We start from the raw sequence: 17324 nt of genomic DNA on the forward strand, positions 1-17324 counted from the left end.
AGGGAACCTGCTGGACACTCAACCACAGCCATTCACAGATTTCTGTTCATCCTGCTTGCAAGAAGCCCAAGAAGCTCGACAAGTTGGATATGGGGAATACGCTCCGAGCGATAAAATGAAGAATGAAGACTTGGATCACGCAGGCTATTGGCATTCCCACGCTTCGCTACCCAGCCATCTCCCAAAAGCCCGAGCTTAACACTCTGACAGCACAAACCAAAACAAACCGAGGTTGAGCAATTCCACTGCACAAATCCTGGATATCTATTTTCTCTCAAGCAGTATCAGCTTGCTCTGATCAGAATGTTCAGAGGAAACCCATTTTCAAGCTCCTTGTATTCCCAGAGGAGCAGCACTGACTTCAAACACACCCAATAATAGCTGAGAGGACGTGGTTGGACCACGTCGACTTCAACAGGTCGTCTGCCCATTAGCTTTTATAAATGTTGACATTCCATGTACACATGCCTTTGTCATCTTTCTTCCCTCCATTAGCTGAGGATGACTTCATTAACATCGAGGGTTAATTCTGTTCTACAACTCTGATTTTTTTTTTCTTTTGTCAACTGCGTACAACCTCATGAAAAATACATGTCATTTATTATCCATCTCCAAAATGTGAATGTTACATCAGTTTGAAGAAAGAAATTGGCAATTCTATTGTGATTAAAAAGCATTAGGGAAATTCTGCAAAGCATTTCATAATCCTGAATATATACAACCACAAGATTTGTATATAATCACTATGGAAATCCAGGTACAAGGAAAATAGTTTCAAGGTTTTCTCACAATAGCAGCACTACTTTACAAATATAGACGCGCTGCTTTTGAACTAAACCAGAGGGTTTCCAACCTTTTCTCCCTCCAAGAGCTCCTTAATGTAGCTGGTAGATCACAATCTACTGGTTGGAGACCTGAATTGTCAATACTCCAGTAATAACACACATTCTCCAGGATTTCACACTGTAGCTGTCAAGACGTGTGATAGCGACAACAACAACAACAACCACGGCCTTGTTCAAAGACACGTCTTGAATGAATCGGTTGAAAGTGGACCGCTCTGAGTACCTCCGAAGGTGGTCTGGGCTACGTTGCAGGACCGCTTACTAAATCGCCATCCTCTGCCTGAGTAGAAGCATGCACTCATTTGCGTGACAATTGTCTTTTAATTCCTGGCAAATAAGGCGCAGGAAGTGCATTGCTGCCTCCCACCACTTAAAACATTTGGGCTCTGCAAACGGAAAAAATTTACACATTTAGTTACTTGTTTCTTTATGTGGCGTTTGTCTTTATTTGCACATAAAGGGGAAAGTGAGATCTTATCACTAGAAATGAGCGTTTCAAGCAAAACTACTTTTCAATATTTGACGTCTCTTTTTGTTGCTTAGTGGCTTCAGTAGGTGTCAAACAGCTTTTAGGTGAATTAAGGCCTCTCTGGCAGTAGCAAGGCATTACTACCAGGCGCCAGTAAAGAAAAACAAAGGGACTACGCCAATATCAAATATGTTTAATGACTACTGGAATAGTATTACGCAACCCTACTGATCAGAAGAAGTCGCTCCAGATGGATGTAAAGACTAATTTTAATTCCAGGTGTGACCTGACGTACTTTGAGCTGTCGACTTGTGATCAGATCAGCCAAGAGATACATGATACCGTCAGGTGTGAAAAGGCCCGCGGGAGCGTTGAAAACGCAATTTTGTGTGCACAGCCGCACATACTCGTATTTTAATGAGTAGCTCTGACTAGTGATCCGGAGGCTTCCTCCCTTCTCTTCATCAGAACTGGCGGGAAACCATTACAACGTGAATTTCTCAGGAGACAGCAGCACTGTGGGCAAACGTGCGAGCAGGTAATTGGTGGGCTGAAGATTCATCTTCCCACGCGAAGGCCAAGTCAAGCCAAACGATGAGATTGTCGCAGGAAATTGCATTTTCATTAGCACTGTGAATCACTTCATTTGTTTTTTAAAGTGAAAACCATTCCCTCTGAAACGATTTGTTATTCCTTTAGAGTGACTGCAAGGCTTCCAGCTGAAATAAGAAGTGGTCAAGTAGATGAATGGTTCCTGTGAAGCACAATCACACAGACTCTCACAGTCTGTCCCAATCACCTGGGCTTTTTACCGGTTGATGCAGCTCTTATGCTTGAAAGGTTGACAGCCAAGTGCTGTTGCCGTCCTGTCAGACATTGATAAACACCGATAACAATGTGGTAAACAAAAGACGGCTGCAAGTGTTCCAACCTGATTAAAAATATTTTTTTAGGCTGAAATTCTTGACTAAATCACAAATGACTGCGTCTCCAAACAAACCAGCAGCATGTTGCATTTACTTAAAGCCCCTGGAACCACGTCGTCTCCCACTGTGATGCTATAGTACAGGAATGAGTCGAACAGCTCAGCTGCCACGAGTCAGCATGTGTCTGAGCTTTCTGAATATGATGCAAGGCCTGACTGTGAAGCCACTAACCCTGGATAAACACAGCTGAATACTCTGCACTGATAAGATAACCCAGAGACGGTGGTGCAGATGCGATTAGAGAAACTGCAAAAGGGAGAAGACATCCCAGCACAAAGACTGCGGTGGAACTAGATGGAGCTCTGAGCAGGCCAGAGAAACACCAAGACTCAGCAAAAATATTGCATCTGTGTTAGAGATAAATCAATATTGATACAAAGCTATTGGCACAAATAGATTTTTTTTTTTAAGGCGGCCAAATATGATTTGTAATGCCAATTTGACAAATTATGGCAAAAACTTCTTTTTTTTTCATGAGACTTCTAAAGACAAATGCCAAATTAACTGTGGTTAATGTTTTTTTATTATTATTATTTTATTTTAACATGATAATAAGTATGTTTGAAAAGCTTAAAACATGTTGCACCTTTTCTACTGATGATCGGGTTTCTGCCGACACTGATTACTCATTACATTTCAGTTCTCTTTTTCTGCGTGGAGCTCCAAGGGGGCCGTTTTATATAAAGTAACGAAGAGCCAGGGATTTCTGTTGAACTTCATACAGAGTGTGCAGCCTGTCGTGACTAACCGACAGAGCAAACTCAGACTTTTTATAACGGCAACGACAAAGAACCTGTAATGTGGATCGGTCACAACTGGCAAAGACCCGACGTCAGTGTCTGCACAGATGCAGGGAATCGCATCATGTGGTTGGACTCAATATTCACAATATTGATACTGACTGAAAGAAAAATTGATGATCTACAACAACCAGAAGAAAGAAATGAACGAAACAGCAGAGGAGAGTGTTGACAGTCAAGACAGATTCAGAGTAGATTAAATTACTAAATACAAGACAGTTTAACACATTTTCAGGAGCTACTGTCCTTCGTGGCTCCAAATCCATTAATCCACTCAAACGCATTTTCCTATGATCATTTTGGTGATCTGTGATACTATTTGCACCCCCTTTTCTTTTTTTTTAACCAGTTGCTGAACCTGTGTTGCGTATTTCAGTGTCCTACATTTCCCACAATGCTTTTCACCATCCAAATTTACCTGAGATTACTGTTTTGAAAAGTTAAGCAATATAATAAAATATACATGAGAACCACACCCATCAAATGTCACATTTAAAAACCAAACTGTTCACCAATGTACCTTTCATGATTGATTTATTTCCAAGAAACTGTTAAACGTCTGTAAAAGTGGGGATACACAGTTAATCTGTCAGATTTCAACTCTGAGAAGGAGGCTGGTGCTGAAATGGGACACTTGCTGCTCGGGTTGTGGACAGCTCATCAACATGTAGTCAGAATTTGTTTTCTGGTCCTCCTGAGATGGTTCACGTACAAACACTGCTTGTTCATTTTAACAGCTGAGTGATGGACATGCCAACATTCTGCTTCAGTATCCACCATTTGTTTTACCGTTAAGCGAAATGCTTTACGTGCTAATTATAATTCACAAAGTGAATTCACATTAATGTGTTTGTTTATGACTGAAAGAGTCAAATATCAAAGTCATGTGATGAGATATCATGTGATGAAATTCAGCTAATTAACATACATATCTCCCTCAACGTTAAAAATCCGTTGAACACTTTTTTTCCTGTACGAACATTTAACATGATAATGAAGCAAAACAGATGTTCTGCTGTTCCAGCTTCTAATAAAGGAGTCGCAGCTCGTCCCTTTAGATGTAAGACTTGAGCTGCCGACGTCATTTTGACAGGAAAAACACGAGCAAACTGAATGGCTGCATCATCCATTGTAAACATTCAGAGTTCACTGGACACTTTAATTGCAATGCCATTGAACACGATATTGCAAAACGTGATAGACTAAACGCTGTCGACCATTTTAATGGCCCGGGGTTGATTTTCACAAAATATATATATATATATATATATATATATATATATACACACATATAGTTGTACAACCACCTGATCAACTCTCCCTCGTCCAACTCTGGAGAGTCCCTGAAAGCCTCCTAAAGCCTCGAGGGTTGCAAATGAACGAAATCTGGATTTATAACATGAACCGGCAATTTGAAGCTGTCTGGGCTTTTAGGGAACTGCTCTCACCTTATTTTCTGAAAATGTATACACAATACTTTAAATCAGTTGAGAAAGTAAGAAATTGTCAGATTAATAGATGATGAAATGAATTGTTCGGTGCAGCTTTGCTTCCATTGTAACTAAAACCTGGTAAAATAAACATGAAAAAGGAGATCGAAAAACTAAAATGGAGGGAGTTAGTTCACGCTCCAAAAAGATTCACATGAACCCATTCGCCCTTAAATAATCAAATCCTTGACCAGGATTTAGGCAAGTATTATTTCTTGGTCTAAGATGTCTTGTTAACTCATTACTCAGATAAAGTTTTGAATAATGCTCGTTTGTAATTATGCTAATCGTCAGATATAAAACTCTGCATTAAAGCACTGGCTGTGAGATACATGGGTAAAGAGCACTGTCAGCGAAAAGTACATTTAAATGCGTACACTTTAACAAAGGACATTGCAAATCCGGACACAATTAGGAGCATCTTTCAACTCACCGACAACCAAAATAAAACCGAATCATACAATGTAGATGTAGGTCAACTCGTCTGGAATTTGTAGTGAGGAGACTCCCCAGGCTCATCAACCAGGCATGAATAATCCATGTCCAGATTTCAATTAGCCTGCAAGCAAGACTCATCAATATGTGTGTGTAGGCTCCAGAAATAACTAACTTTAACACTGATGAGACAGAGACGAATGCTGGGCCTGGAGCCATCGCTCATTTACAGATGTCTGCGGTAAGTAAAACCCAAACAGGGCGAGAGATCCATCTGCTTCGTCTGCCATATTTCCGTCTTTTCTCGGTAATATCTGGGACATCACGAGTAGCCTGGTTTTACCTTTACTCAGAGCTACTGTGCAGCAATATGACATCAAAATGTCCTCTGATCATGTTCTGATCAAAATAGCTCAGCTGTTGATTTGGAAGATCTTGTAGTGGCGCCGAATGTCCATCTCTGTATTTCGGCTGCGGCGGCAGTAAACCGAATTTGTATTGAGCTGAGATGCGTGCAGATGACGTTGCGATATTCTGATCTCTGATCAGCATGTCCAACATTTACCTCTTTTATTTGTTTTACTTCAAACAGAAAGTTTCCTATTCCGAATATTGAAAACAATGAGTTTTAGCGAGTAGGTTTGATTTCTAAGAAAGCTAAGAAAAGGTCTGGGCCACATACAGACAATAAATAATTGATTAAAAAAAAAAAAAAAAAGAAGCAAAATTCCAGTAAATTCCACCAGTGAAAATGTGCTTATGATCAAGACATTTGGGACATTGTTTTTCTGTTTCCTTTTACTGACATTCAAGATTAGTTAAAGTGCGCTCAATGCAGATATTAATTCTTTAAAAAATTGTTAAGACAAAAATGTAAAGGGCTATTTTATGCTGTGTGAAGTCATGCTGATAAAGTCTTTATCGCCACATCACTGCCACTGGCTGACTACATCCAGAAAGGCCACTATTACAGACTTCAGAAACACACATCTTTATTTAACTAACTATGCATTTTTCATACTAAATGCATTTAAACTGGAAAGCTGCATCTTGAATGAAATCCACTCAGTGACCACACCAACCACCAGTCGAACAACTCCAGCTGCAGAGCAAGAGATTTCCTCCCGTTGGGAATCAATGTCTTAACCTCTGCATCGCCACCATACAACTCATCCACCCTTCAGGCCCGTGTATCCGTGGTTGTCCACATGGATTTATCACGCCAGTAGACAGCTGATTGACTTGACACCGTCACATCTGTGCCACAGGATGGTCACGGCTATAAAAATACCGTCGCAGCGCGACAGACTGAACGCAAACAGGCCTAAATGGAGACTCGTGAATCTCCAGCTTCTTCATGTCTGATTGGTGTTTGAGTTATAATGAAAACAAACAGCAAGACTGCGAGCAATTGCTCAGGAAAATCAGATCACGCTGCTGATTTGTGAAAGGGGCCTCTTGAAGGACCCTCTCATACCTTATGAAGGAGGCTGCTCAGTGAGGAGTGACTGTGTGTGTGTGTGTGTGTGTGTGTGTGTGTGTGTGTGTGTGTGTGTGTGTGTGTGTGTGTGTGTGTGTGTGTGTGTGTGTGTGTGTGTGTGTGTGTGTGTGTGTGTGTGTGTGTGTGTCGTCATCGCTGTCAGCAGTTCTAATGGCTGATTTCTTTGTGATCACAAGCTCGATGCTGCCAGACTCAAACAAGTAAACACACAACACAAACAGAAGCAGAGCTGCACACTGTTGGTTCTCGTAAAACAAAATCAAATAAAACAGCTATAGTAAAGAGTATCATACATCTCGCTGCCTTCCTTTATCATTTGAAATGAATTAAATAACTCCTTTATCAGAAAAAATATGCAACCTTGCGCCACATGATCTCCTTCCATATTTACTATTCACACTGTATTCACGCTTTCACTACGGCCGGGCGAGAGAATATGTGACTTCCCCATATGTTCAAAGCTGAGGTCCTCCACAGGACACGGAGGAGCCTACAGGCTGTGGAGCGCTATTAGAGGTCATCTGACAGGTCATGAGGTCATGACTTAAAGACTTGCGTAAACAAGCACTACCGACCGACTTAAAACCCGTCTTTGCTTCTCCCCTTCTGTCTATTCTGAAAGAGACACCTCCGAGCTCTGTCTCGGGATTTGTTGCCCAGTTTGACCTCTTGTCTAATGACTGCTTATAACACAAAAGGTCAGTCGACCGTAAAACTGACCTTCTGTGGAGGCAATAAGTTTACATGCGCTGACGACGGGGGTTACACGGATGTAAGCGCCAGGTTTCATTCATCATCGATTACTGTCTCAATGAATCAATTGATTGTTGATTAGTCCAGCCCGAGCTGGAGTTTTCAAATTGCTTGATTTGTCCAACAACAGTAATTAATTTACCGTCCTTTTCCCAGTTTCCTTTAGTTAAGCTAATTATTGAATCATCTAGTCGCTGAAGCCCTAATGAATTTCAACAAAAGCTTTACTAGTGTCACGTGGCGGTCTAAATGTCAGCTTTACCACTAATTTCTGCCATTCAAATGCTTAAAATGATATGAATGTGAGTCGCAGAGCCAGTGTTCCAATCTTGGGCTGTGATTGAAAGAATGAGATCGCAGGTACAAGCTGCCAGACAAGAGCTCCCTCACAAAGTGTCTGCGCTCACCGAGACGAGCTTGACGTCAACGTGCTGCTCTGTTTCTTGGAGCGCAGCACGGTTAAGGCCGAGCAGACATCTGATTAGGATGCCCCTTGCACTCCTTCCTGCGGAGGTATTCCAGGCATGTCCAGCTATCGCTGGGAGGACCACCCCCCTCCCCCTCTCCCCTCCCCTCCCCGAGCAGACCCAGGACATGCTGGAGGGAATGTGTACTCCACGTCCCATCTGACCTGCCAATGCCTCGGAATCCCCCGGGCGATCCGAGAGAAGTGACTCGGGAGAGAAGGCTGTGTGTCTCGCAGCTTCACTGAGCCTGCTTCCACTGAAACCAGATCACAAACATCAGCAGAAAATGTGTCGACATCAGCAAAGAAATCTGGCGCTTTTGAAAGCTGCAGTCGGGATTTACAGTGCAAACATCCAGCTGGTTATTAATAACCGTACCGGTCACACATGCATTATTGCTGAAGAAGGTGCAGTTCGGAGCCGAGGCTTCCCTGATCACTAACCCCAGGAAACCCAATCCTCACGGAGGGGAGCGCAGCGCGGCCGCCTTTCTTACAGCAACTCATTTCGACTGAGCAACGCAGCTTTGGGAAGAAATCTGCCAGAGCACAGAAACGGTAACAGAACAAAAGTCCAAGTGGCATTTGACCTATTTTTGTCTGACATCAAACCCTATTTGTACGCGCCGTGCTCGGCTGCGCTGTGTGACGTGAACTCATTGTGAGGACAGAGACGATGCGATGCCAAGTTGGGTGCCATTTTCATGGCGTGCGTTGAGTTTGCTCCAGCTGCTAGCGTTGAGTCTGGTTCCCGCTACTGCCTCACAATTTGTGGTAACTGCACATCTCATCAAGCATTACCGGTGATTTCCTTACTGCGGTGGCATGTTGGGATGATTTCCTTTCTGGCATTCACTCCCTCTCCCGCACATTTCCTTACTAATCACCGGGGTTCCTCCTTTATGTATGTCAAGGGTACAGAAATAGACACATTCAACACCTCATTAGACTCTGATCAATAAGACTGTCAGAACCGAGGTCTGACATGAATATCTAAATGGGAAATGAAAGCTTTTTAGTCGGTGAAATCCCGACAGCCTCCGCTGCTCTCGAATGTCCAGTCGACTTTGACGTGGCTGCTGTTAATGAGAGTTGAAACGTGCTGGTCATTTCCCACTCAGTTCGCCGGAGGAAGTGATCAGACACTCCGCCATGAACGTACTGTCCATCATTATCACATCACCTCCCACTGGAACACAACTTCACACTCACCCTTCAACACGACCGTACGCATCACTTCACACAAACACACCCACAGACACAGACTGACACACACACACACACACACACACACACACACACACACACACACACACACACACACACACACACACAGAGAGAGAGACACATGGTTGAGCTCGAGGTCCAGCATTACATCAGTGTTCAGACTGCCTTCTGGACTTGGTGGGGAAAGCCTTTTTTTTTTTTTTAAATGTCAGTGTACAATAAGATTGGAGGATAACAGTGACACTAGCTGGCATATTTAACTGGCTGTTTTTTTTTTAATTTATTTATTTATTTATTTTTACAGCATCCCAGTTTGGAAACATGATACACAACAATAAATAAGAATAAATAAGAAGCCAATAGAGTTGTGGTTACTGATATAATGGGTGGGCCCTTTATAGAAATGTTACAAACACGTATTATTTGTTAATACTACAGCCTACGTCCGCAGATAGGTGGGTATTAACAGGATAATAAATCACTGCCCACAACTATTTCCGCAGCAGCAACAACAACAACAGCAGCAGCAGCAGGGTATCAAAGAATATGATGAATACCAAATAGAGAGATCACCGCTCCATGTGAGCGCTGCGCCTGCTGTTTCAACTATCAGTCTATTTAAATGTCACCCAGACACATCAATCTGCATCGATCTTACCGTCCAGGTTTTCTCTGTCGCTGATGTGCTGGAGGTTGCAGCCCGTGTCCTCGCGACTCAGCTCCGGCTCCGGCCGGTAGGGCTCGAGCCTGGAGTGGTTGCTCCTCCGGTGTTTGGGGCTCGACGACACGCAGCAGGAGGTTGTATTCCCCATGATGTGAGCGGGTTTCGGTGACAGTCCTCACCGAACACCGTGTCTTCAGCCTCCTACTTCTTCTCACTGCGCCGCTCGCGTTACGAGAAGAGGAAAAAACGGGGCGGTACCGCGGGTAGACAGACAGACCTGGTGCGAACTACAAACTGGCCCCGGAGTCCGTTAGCGCCACACGCCCTTCTCTCGCCTCTAAAGCGCGCTGAGCTTGCCAAGCGGTGCCATTAAGACCGATACAACAACAACAACAAAAAACGCCACTGAAAGGCTGATAAATCAGAAGGGTATCCCTACGTCCCCTTTCAAACCTCCAGGCGAAGGCAGATAGTGCCTCTGTATAACAGGCTTCGGTCTCACTGTCGACTCCCTCGCCCTGTAAATCCTTTCCAGGGATCCGGTTATCTGCAGAAACACATTTTCATGCACTGTTACTTTATGTCGACACAAATTAAGACGAAAACGTGGCACTTTAACCAGTCGGAGGAAAATATGTTCGCTCTCAGCGCTACATGTTTGCCAGTGTACTGTCGGCGCTGCTGCTGCTGCTGCTACATCCGCTGCTGTGGTGCTTTCAGGTGCTCCCTCTACGGTCGTATTTTCGAATACGAAGTTGGCTTGTCTTCTTTTAAACGCATTCCGTGAAGTGGCATTTTCACACGAGAGCCCAACAATAACAATTATGATTGTAGAATTCTGTTTCGAGAGAATAAAATCTAGATAGACTACAATTTTAGGGGTAGAAATTCTGAACATTGTCCTTTATATGTTTTGATTTTTCTTACCTCCAATTTAACAATTTGCAAAGAAAAAGGCACACAAGAAAGTCAAGTGTTGTTTTTACATTCAGCTTCTTATTACTGTCTGCTGTTCATTTTTTATATACCAATCATGTTATTGGATATTGAATGGGATTCGAAATAAAAATAAATTAGGGCAGTCCTTAAACTAATTTTAAAAACCTACAGCGCTGAGATTGAGATGGAAAAGGTTCCGGTTCAAGTGAGTGGTTACAACTGTGTAATAAATGGACAAGTATGACAGTCTCCAGGGGATACAAAAAAAAATAAAAAATAAAATCCAGAAAACTATAGAATTGAATCGAATCGAAATTGAATCGAAAAGGACCATCTCGAGGACTCAGATGGGTTCCTGTCAGTGATTTGTTTCTTTTCATCAATATTTGACTGCAGATATAATTATTAATAACAATTTTGTTTTATATATATATATATGGCCTAGCAGTTTGTTCTTGCTTAAACAGGTGGGTCAATTCTTCTGTCTTCGGTTATGACCTGTTATGTACACAAACATGGACACCTGTCACTTCTTCTTTACCCATACATGTGTTAGTTGATTACATGATCTTGACTGATGAATGACAAATCCAAATAGGCTTTTGATTTGCCTGTGACAGAGTGAAATGGCAAAGAAAAAAACTCATGCTAAATCTCTCTGTGGGATTAAGTGGGATTTGTAGAGGTTAATGTAAACAAAGTCGAGTCCTGAGGAAAAGCCCAATTCATGAAGATGTTTCCTCTGTACTGTACTGTAGACAATCTGTACTGTAACTGAGACCTTTGACTATCACTGCTGCCAGATGCAGAGAGCATGTGTAAGAGAAGACAGGCTTTTGGCATCATTACGTTAGTTCAGGCATGGTGCTGTAGTGCAGCCTGCTGGTACTGCAACTGCATTGCATTTCATGACAGAAGGCGTCCATATTTTAGGCTGCTTCAGATTTTTAAGAAAATGTATTTTGTAATCTGAAAGATGGGTTTGCACCCAAATTCTTCTCTAATGTTTCAAATTCTACAAACCAAGATCACACAGACTAAAGCTGACCGCAACACGTGGAAGCTTCTGTGGAAGCATCTTCGTCATTTAACATTAACATTATTAAAAGACAATGTAATGTTTTAATTGCAAAAGAAATCTCTGATTCATCTGCATAAACTATTATATCTGGTTCCACTGTTGTAGAAAAGATTGAATTCCAATGGAGTCCACAGTTCCAAATGCAGCATCGAACCCCAAACCAACCGTATTTCCTGCATTCCACTGTGTACTTTTGTCTCTGTCAGGGTGGAAGTTGCCTGTGTTTTGTTATAGACTGGACAGGAATAAGGTTTCACAATAGGCACAGGTGCAAAGCAAGTCTCTGCAGTATTATTCTTTCCTTGGTTGTTTTGTTTCCATGTCTCATGTCCAGCATGAGAGTGACACACAATCACTGCAGAGGCAAGAAGTGCATTCAATCAGTAACTTTCCCATTGTTACTATTGACCTTTGTTCTTGTGGTCATACCTGTTCAATCAGGATTGTACTTGTTCCCTAGAGTAAGCTAGTTAACATCAGACGGGGGAATCGCCACACTTTCTCTTTCAGAACAACACATTTTGTATCCATTAAGAAGAATTCATCACTTAATCTACTTTCCGCTGACTGTCATTTACAGATAATGTGTAATAAATACTCATCCTAATTCTGCGCGACAACAGTGTGGCTCCTCCACAGCACACCTATCATAAAAAGCAACAAAAGATGTGAGAGCAGGGAAGCGGCTCTGCTTTTTTAACATTGTGGTGAGTCTTCGCAATCATGACGAGTCATCAGTTGAAGGACAGCACATCATGTTCTGAACAGAAACCCAAGGTTGAGACTCAGCATGGCGATAAAAGCTTTATCAAATATGGCAAAATGGATCTTCAACACGTAAGCGCTATGATTTATTGAATCTATTAAATTAACACACAATTTATTTTCCAAATGTTAGTCCAAACAATGTGCACAACCTGTAGATCTTTTACATTTACTGTGTGAAGATAACACAGAGAAATCGAACGAGAACTTTATTGAAGCAAAAACATTTCAAAAGTATTGAACACCTTTAAATATGATGTGATCGTAACAAGAAAACAGCTAACATGTTGCAGAGGAGAAATAAAATATGTTAAAAAGTTAAAAAGATGCACTTCAGCAACACATTCCTCATTAAAACAAATGAGACTTCCATAAAGAAGACATACTGAAATGAAGCAAAGTGAATTAAAACAGTGAGTTCATACAAGTCATCCAAATGTGTCTTTTTGTGAACTGAATATACATCAAACTACGCATCGATATCTCCAAAATATACAAATGTGGGGCAAACATGCCCAAATAAATAATAATGCCATTGGTTAGAGGCGGATCGGTCTCCACATGACATATGAAGGACGCGTGAAGGTGATAAGGGCAGTGGGTTTCTGGAGTGTGCTTGCATCAGGATTTTGCAAAGTGGAATGAGATCAAACACAAACTACGTGAAGCCCTGATGAGAAAACCTTTGGCTCCTGGCAGCATTTTCCCTGAACAAACCTCTACAGCAAAAGAGACCATCATAGAGGCTATTTGTTGAGATAGTGTTTTAAAACAGCCAAATTGTGAAGGAATATAAAATGCAGTGCAGTTAAGGTGGTGGCAGAAAAAATCCAGCCAGGGATGTTCAGCCTGTGCAGCTGGTTCAGCCTCCGTGTCTGCGTCTCCAGTCAGCAGGTGGTCTGGTTGCTGCTCAAAGTTCCTCATAATCCTCACTGATAACCTAAAACAAGGTCCTCGTTTTTGCTGGTGGTGCTGCATGGATAAGTCAGAGCCGGAAACATTGACATCATTGTGTAAACACATTAAACAGCAAGGACAAGGAGCGTTTTGTGCGAGTGTGTTTATGTAGAAGCAGAGTCCTCAGGATACACCACAGAAACAGACCGACACAGGACACATAATCCCAGTTTGTCATGTGGTCGGAGGAATCACTCAACTTTGTGTCGATAGATGTCTTTTAAGACTCGGAGCTCCTCCATCAGAGTCTTGTTTTGATGTTCGAGCACGGCCACGCGATTTTCGAGGCATCTGACATATTCTTTCTTCTTTCGTCGACAATCCCGGGCAGCTTCCCTGGAAGCAACAACGACAGTTTCTGTGTAATAAAGAAGAAGCCTTAACATCTTGGCTTCCCTCCCAGATTCACTATAAAACTCATTCCAGGCATAAATCATAAAAAAATAACAAAAGGCTTCTTTGTGCGGGCACAAAAAAAAGTTTAGATGACAATGATTAGGAGGATGTTCCCATTAAATACCTTCAGGGAAGGATTTCACATAACAGAGTCCACAAAGGAAGGAGAATGTTGTAAAGAAGATGACATACGAATTAAGTAAGCAACATGATTCACCGATGATGAATCATAGAAAAATCACCGTGTGGACAGACAAGGAATATGAAAAAAACACTGACAAGAAAAGTGGAAGTCAGCACATGCAGTGAAACAAATATATTTACAGCAAACACACAGTGAGCTCAAAGCTCTTTACAGACAGCAGAAAGCATGTTAAAGCAGAGAGTACTCGATGTGCTCATCAGCAAACACTTGAGCCGACTCACTCCTGACTACAAACACACATTACACAGCAGATAACAGGCAGGCAAACTAAGAATTAGTGGTAAACACAATGGGTGGAAGAGAATGATGACAGGCTTTGAATGTTATTATTACATGGACTATCTGTCCTTCAGGGTCATTTTAGATGTTTGTCTATCACAGAGTAGGCACTCTAATGGGAGGGGATTACTGATATCCTCCTACAATAGAGTGAATACATCAAGTGGCTGACTGATATTGAATTTTCTGACACTAATATTTATATACGTGTGAAATGCTGACATTGGCTGACGTTATCGACGTGACAGCTCTGTCGTCCGGGCTCCTGAATGGAAACGTCTACCTGTTCTTCATCAAGCGGAGCTCCCTCTTCTGTAAGGCGTCCTCTACAAGTTTCTGGGAGATGTGAACGCTGGCCCCCGCTACACCTTGAGGTAGGCTGGAGGCGGGGCTCCGCAGCTGCCAGCCAGCCAGGTCACCAGTGGAGCCTGCGGAGACACAAAACAACATGTCAGACTACAGGACTGGCTCAAACCAACTGTTTGTAAATGAATTACTCCGTTTGTGTGTAAGTTTCCTTCAAAGTTCTCAGTAACTACCGGCGGTTTTAGGTGATTTACTAAATAGGGTCACACCCTTTTTACGTACAGTATAAGGTCCCACCAGTAAAACCAAGGCAAAGCTTTACTCTAGTAACAACTCAACTATGTAAACAAGAAGTCTCTATAGTTCCAAGCTTTAACACAAACTCGAAAAACAACAGATTCCAAGTCATATATTACTTAACGTAACTGTCAGTCATTTGCAAATGTAGGTATTTCTTTATTACATTTGTATGCATTAAAGATTATACGTGGATAATGGCCAATCAGGGATATATTGGTATGTTAAGCTGATGTGAAAACTTGCATTGAACACAGTGTGGACAGTAAATTGTGAAATATCCTACTTCCATTACATATTTTGGCACAAGTCTCAAAAGTTTTTATAACCACATTTGAGGGATCATTTAAAATACAAGTGTTTCTGTGTACTGTGTATATATAGTATACAGATCAAATACAGAATATTAGCCAATATATCAATATTTTGCTAATTAAAATTCAGCAAATAGCAACAAATATCCATTGTGACTAACACAAATAATCAATTATCAAAACAGGTGCAGATACATTTACTTTTGATTGACTAATCAAAGAATTGAGTGATTATTTCAGCTCTGGAAAATTTGTGATTGAGATTTAGTGATATTCATGTAGTTTAGATTGAGTGGGAAAATATGCTGCTTATGCTAAACTAACCGAGACTATTTACTCAGTTAGGCTTATGTTGTCAGCATAATATTGTGTCATTGGAAATACACACACAAACATTTGAAATGTGATTTAAAATGTTCACAGTTTATGTTTACAGTCTCCATAATTTTGATGAATGAAAACATATTTTGCATTGAGTCTCCTTCTTCAGTCAAACAGGCCACATTTCAGCTTGCTAACGTTATTTTGAATAACTAAGAGACAGTTACAGGTACTGGGTAAATATTTAGTAACAACTAATCTCTGTGTAGCGTAGCCTGTTTCAATTTAGTAATGAGCTAATCTTCACTCATGTTATAACCAGTTTAGGTTCGTTCAAATTGTCAACACGTCCATTATTTTTTATTTAGTGACAGACAAAACTACACAGCCTGATAACGGCTGCAACTTTGCTGAAGCTTTTCAAAGGTCTTATTTACCACAGGCTCATTCAGTGTAATGCAGAGATGCAGTAATGACAGACTAAATCCCTCATATTTCCATATAAAGCCCTTCCTTGGGATAGAATTGCACCAAATGTGTGTGTGTGACAGTGTGAGTGAAGGAAATGCACAGTGAGAGATGGTGCCATTCTTATCTGCTTCTCCTTCTGTTCATTGTTTGCTCAGTGCCAGCATAACTCCCCGGCCCCCATATCGTAATACGCTGCTGATTAATTCTGTGATATGTTGGAATTGCAAAAGTAGCTGCATGTAATCACAGCGTGGCCCGTGACTGACGTCAATGTGCATCTTATTCACTGGGTCGCATTTACATGTCGCTGCTGGGGGGCCCGTTCCAGGAAAAACAGTGACGTCAGCCGCTGCTGCTGCGAGTGGGCAGAGCACTGAAGCATTTCACAGCGAGCGGGAGGGAGGGAAGGAGGGAGGGAGGCAGTGAGAAACACAGAGAAGTCTCTTTGGAAATGTTGCAGCTTGTTGCAGCTGAATGGGAAATGATCAAGATTTCAACTATTCATTTTGTACTTTTTTAGAGGAGCCTGCCTGCGATGTTACATGAGAACATGTTTGATGTTTCTAAAGCTGGTTTGGATAACATTCCCTGAAAATGTAATAAAACAATGTATCATCTGAAAAGCCAATCTCACAATAATCACATTTTTTCCATTCCAACCGTCCTTGACTTATTGTAAAACTTATCGCTGACTATATTTTGAGAGATTACTTTAATGAATATTTCCACTGAAAACAAAAATGAAATAACATTTTCATAATTAGCAGTAAAGAGAGACATACCTGTTTCCATCTCATCCCCCGTCACAGCCATACTGAGTCTACTCCCAGGCTTTCCAAGAGAAACTGTCCCCTTCAGAGTCTCCTCTCTCTCTGAGATGTTACCACAGCCAACAGCGAGGCTGTGTGTGCAATTTACAATTAGAGGCATTGACATCACCATGACATCACTGGCCTCCTGATGTCAACAGTATGGTTTGCTCTCTCCCCCGACACAGCGCTATGAGTCAGGGGCTCTGCTGTTTGTCTTTGGAAAGGAATTTTCTCCAGCGAGACCGGAGCTCTTCTTCAGCTCTGAAGGATGCAGCTTCTTGAAGATAGACCGTCGGTAGAATATTTGGACTACAATAACAAATAAATCCTCTTTTAATAATCAATACTTCATTGTCCATGCCAGAAATAACAATCGCTAACATGCAATACTTATTGTTATGAATCAAAAAGGAAATCTATATCTCGTCAAAGTCACTGTAAAAAGATGTTGTGAATTTTCAAGGCATGTCATTAATAAAGCTTACTTTACAGTTATTATGTGTATAAATATGTAGCTTCTGTCACAGCAACACCAACTGAGTCAC

General features: G+C 41.6%; 2 protein-coding genes across 3 annotated transcripts in view; both read right to left on the reverse strand.

Moving 5' to 3' along the window:
* Positions 1 to 10308, reverse strand: part of ccny (cyclin Y) — a 38662-nt gene extending 28354 nt beyond the window's left edge. For both annotated transcript variants that reach the window (XM_069698048.1, XM_069698047.1), the window contains exon 1: positions 9631 to 10308. In XM_069698048.1, coding sequence (XP_069554149.1) covers positions 9631 to 9784 — 154 coding nt within the window. In that variant the 5' untranslated portion in view covers positions 9785 to 10308. The remainder of the gene's footprint in view (positions 1 to 9630) is intronic.
* Positions 10309 to 12901: 2593 nt separating this feature from the next.
* On the reverse strand, positions 12902 to 16912 carry LOC138620652 (cAMP-responsive element modulator-like). The gene is made up of 3 exons (XM_069698054.1): positions 16750 to 16912; positions 14542 to 14686; positions 12902 to 13714 (listed from the first exon to the last, which is right to left on the reverse strand). The coding sequence occupies exons 1-3, from the start codon at positions 16907 to 16909 to the stop codon at positions 13570 to 13572; spliced, it is 450 nt and encodes a 149-aa protein (XP_069554155.1). The 5' UTR covers positions 16910 to 16912; the 3' UTR covers positions 12902 to 13569.
* Positions 16913 to 17324: the final 412 nt, after the last annotated feature.

This window comes from Brachyistius frenatus, unplaced genomic scaffold (genome assembly GCF_029030835.1).
Source record: "Brachyistius frenatus isolate BFR_SWC_R1_liver_20210118 unplaced genomic scaffold, ASM2903083v1 Contig_25, whole genome shotgun sequence".
NCBI lineage: Eukaryota > Metazoa > Chordata > Actinopteri > Embiotocidae > Brachyistius > Brachyistius frenatus.

Bases quoted from the DNA above. Each gene is read 5' to 3' on its own strand.
- LOC138620652 (XM_069698054.1), bottom strand. From the start codon at position 16,909: ATGGTGATGTCAATGCCTCTAATTGTAAATTGCACACACAGCCTCGCT. The intron at 14,687-16,749 runs GTATGTCTCTCT...GTGTCTCCGCAG, and splicing joins GGGGGATGAGATGGAAACAG to GCTCCACTGGTGACCTGGCT. The intron at 13,715-14,541 runs GTAGACGTTTCC...TGTTGCTTCCAG, and splicing joins CTCCGCTTGATGAAGAACAG to GGAAGCTGCCCGGGATTGTC.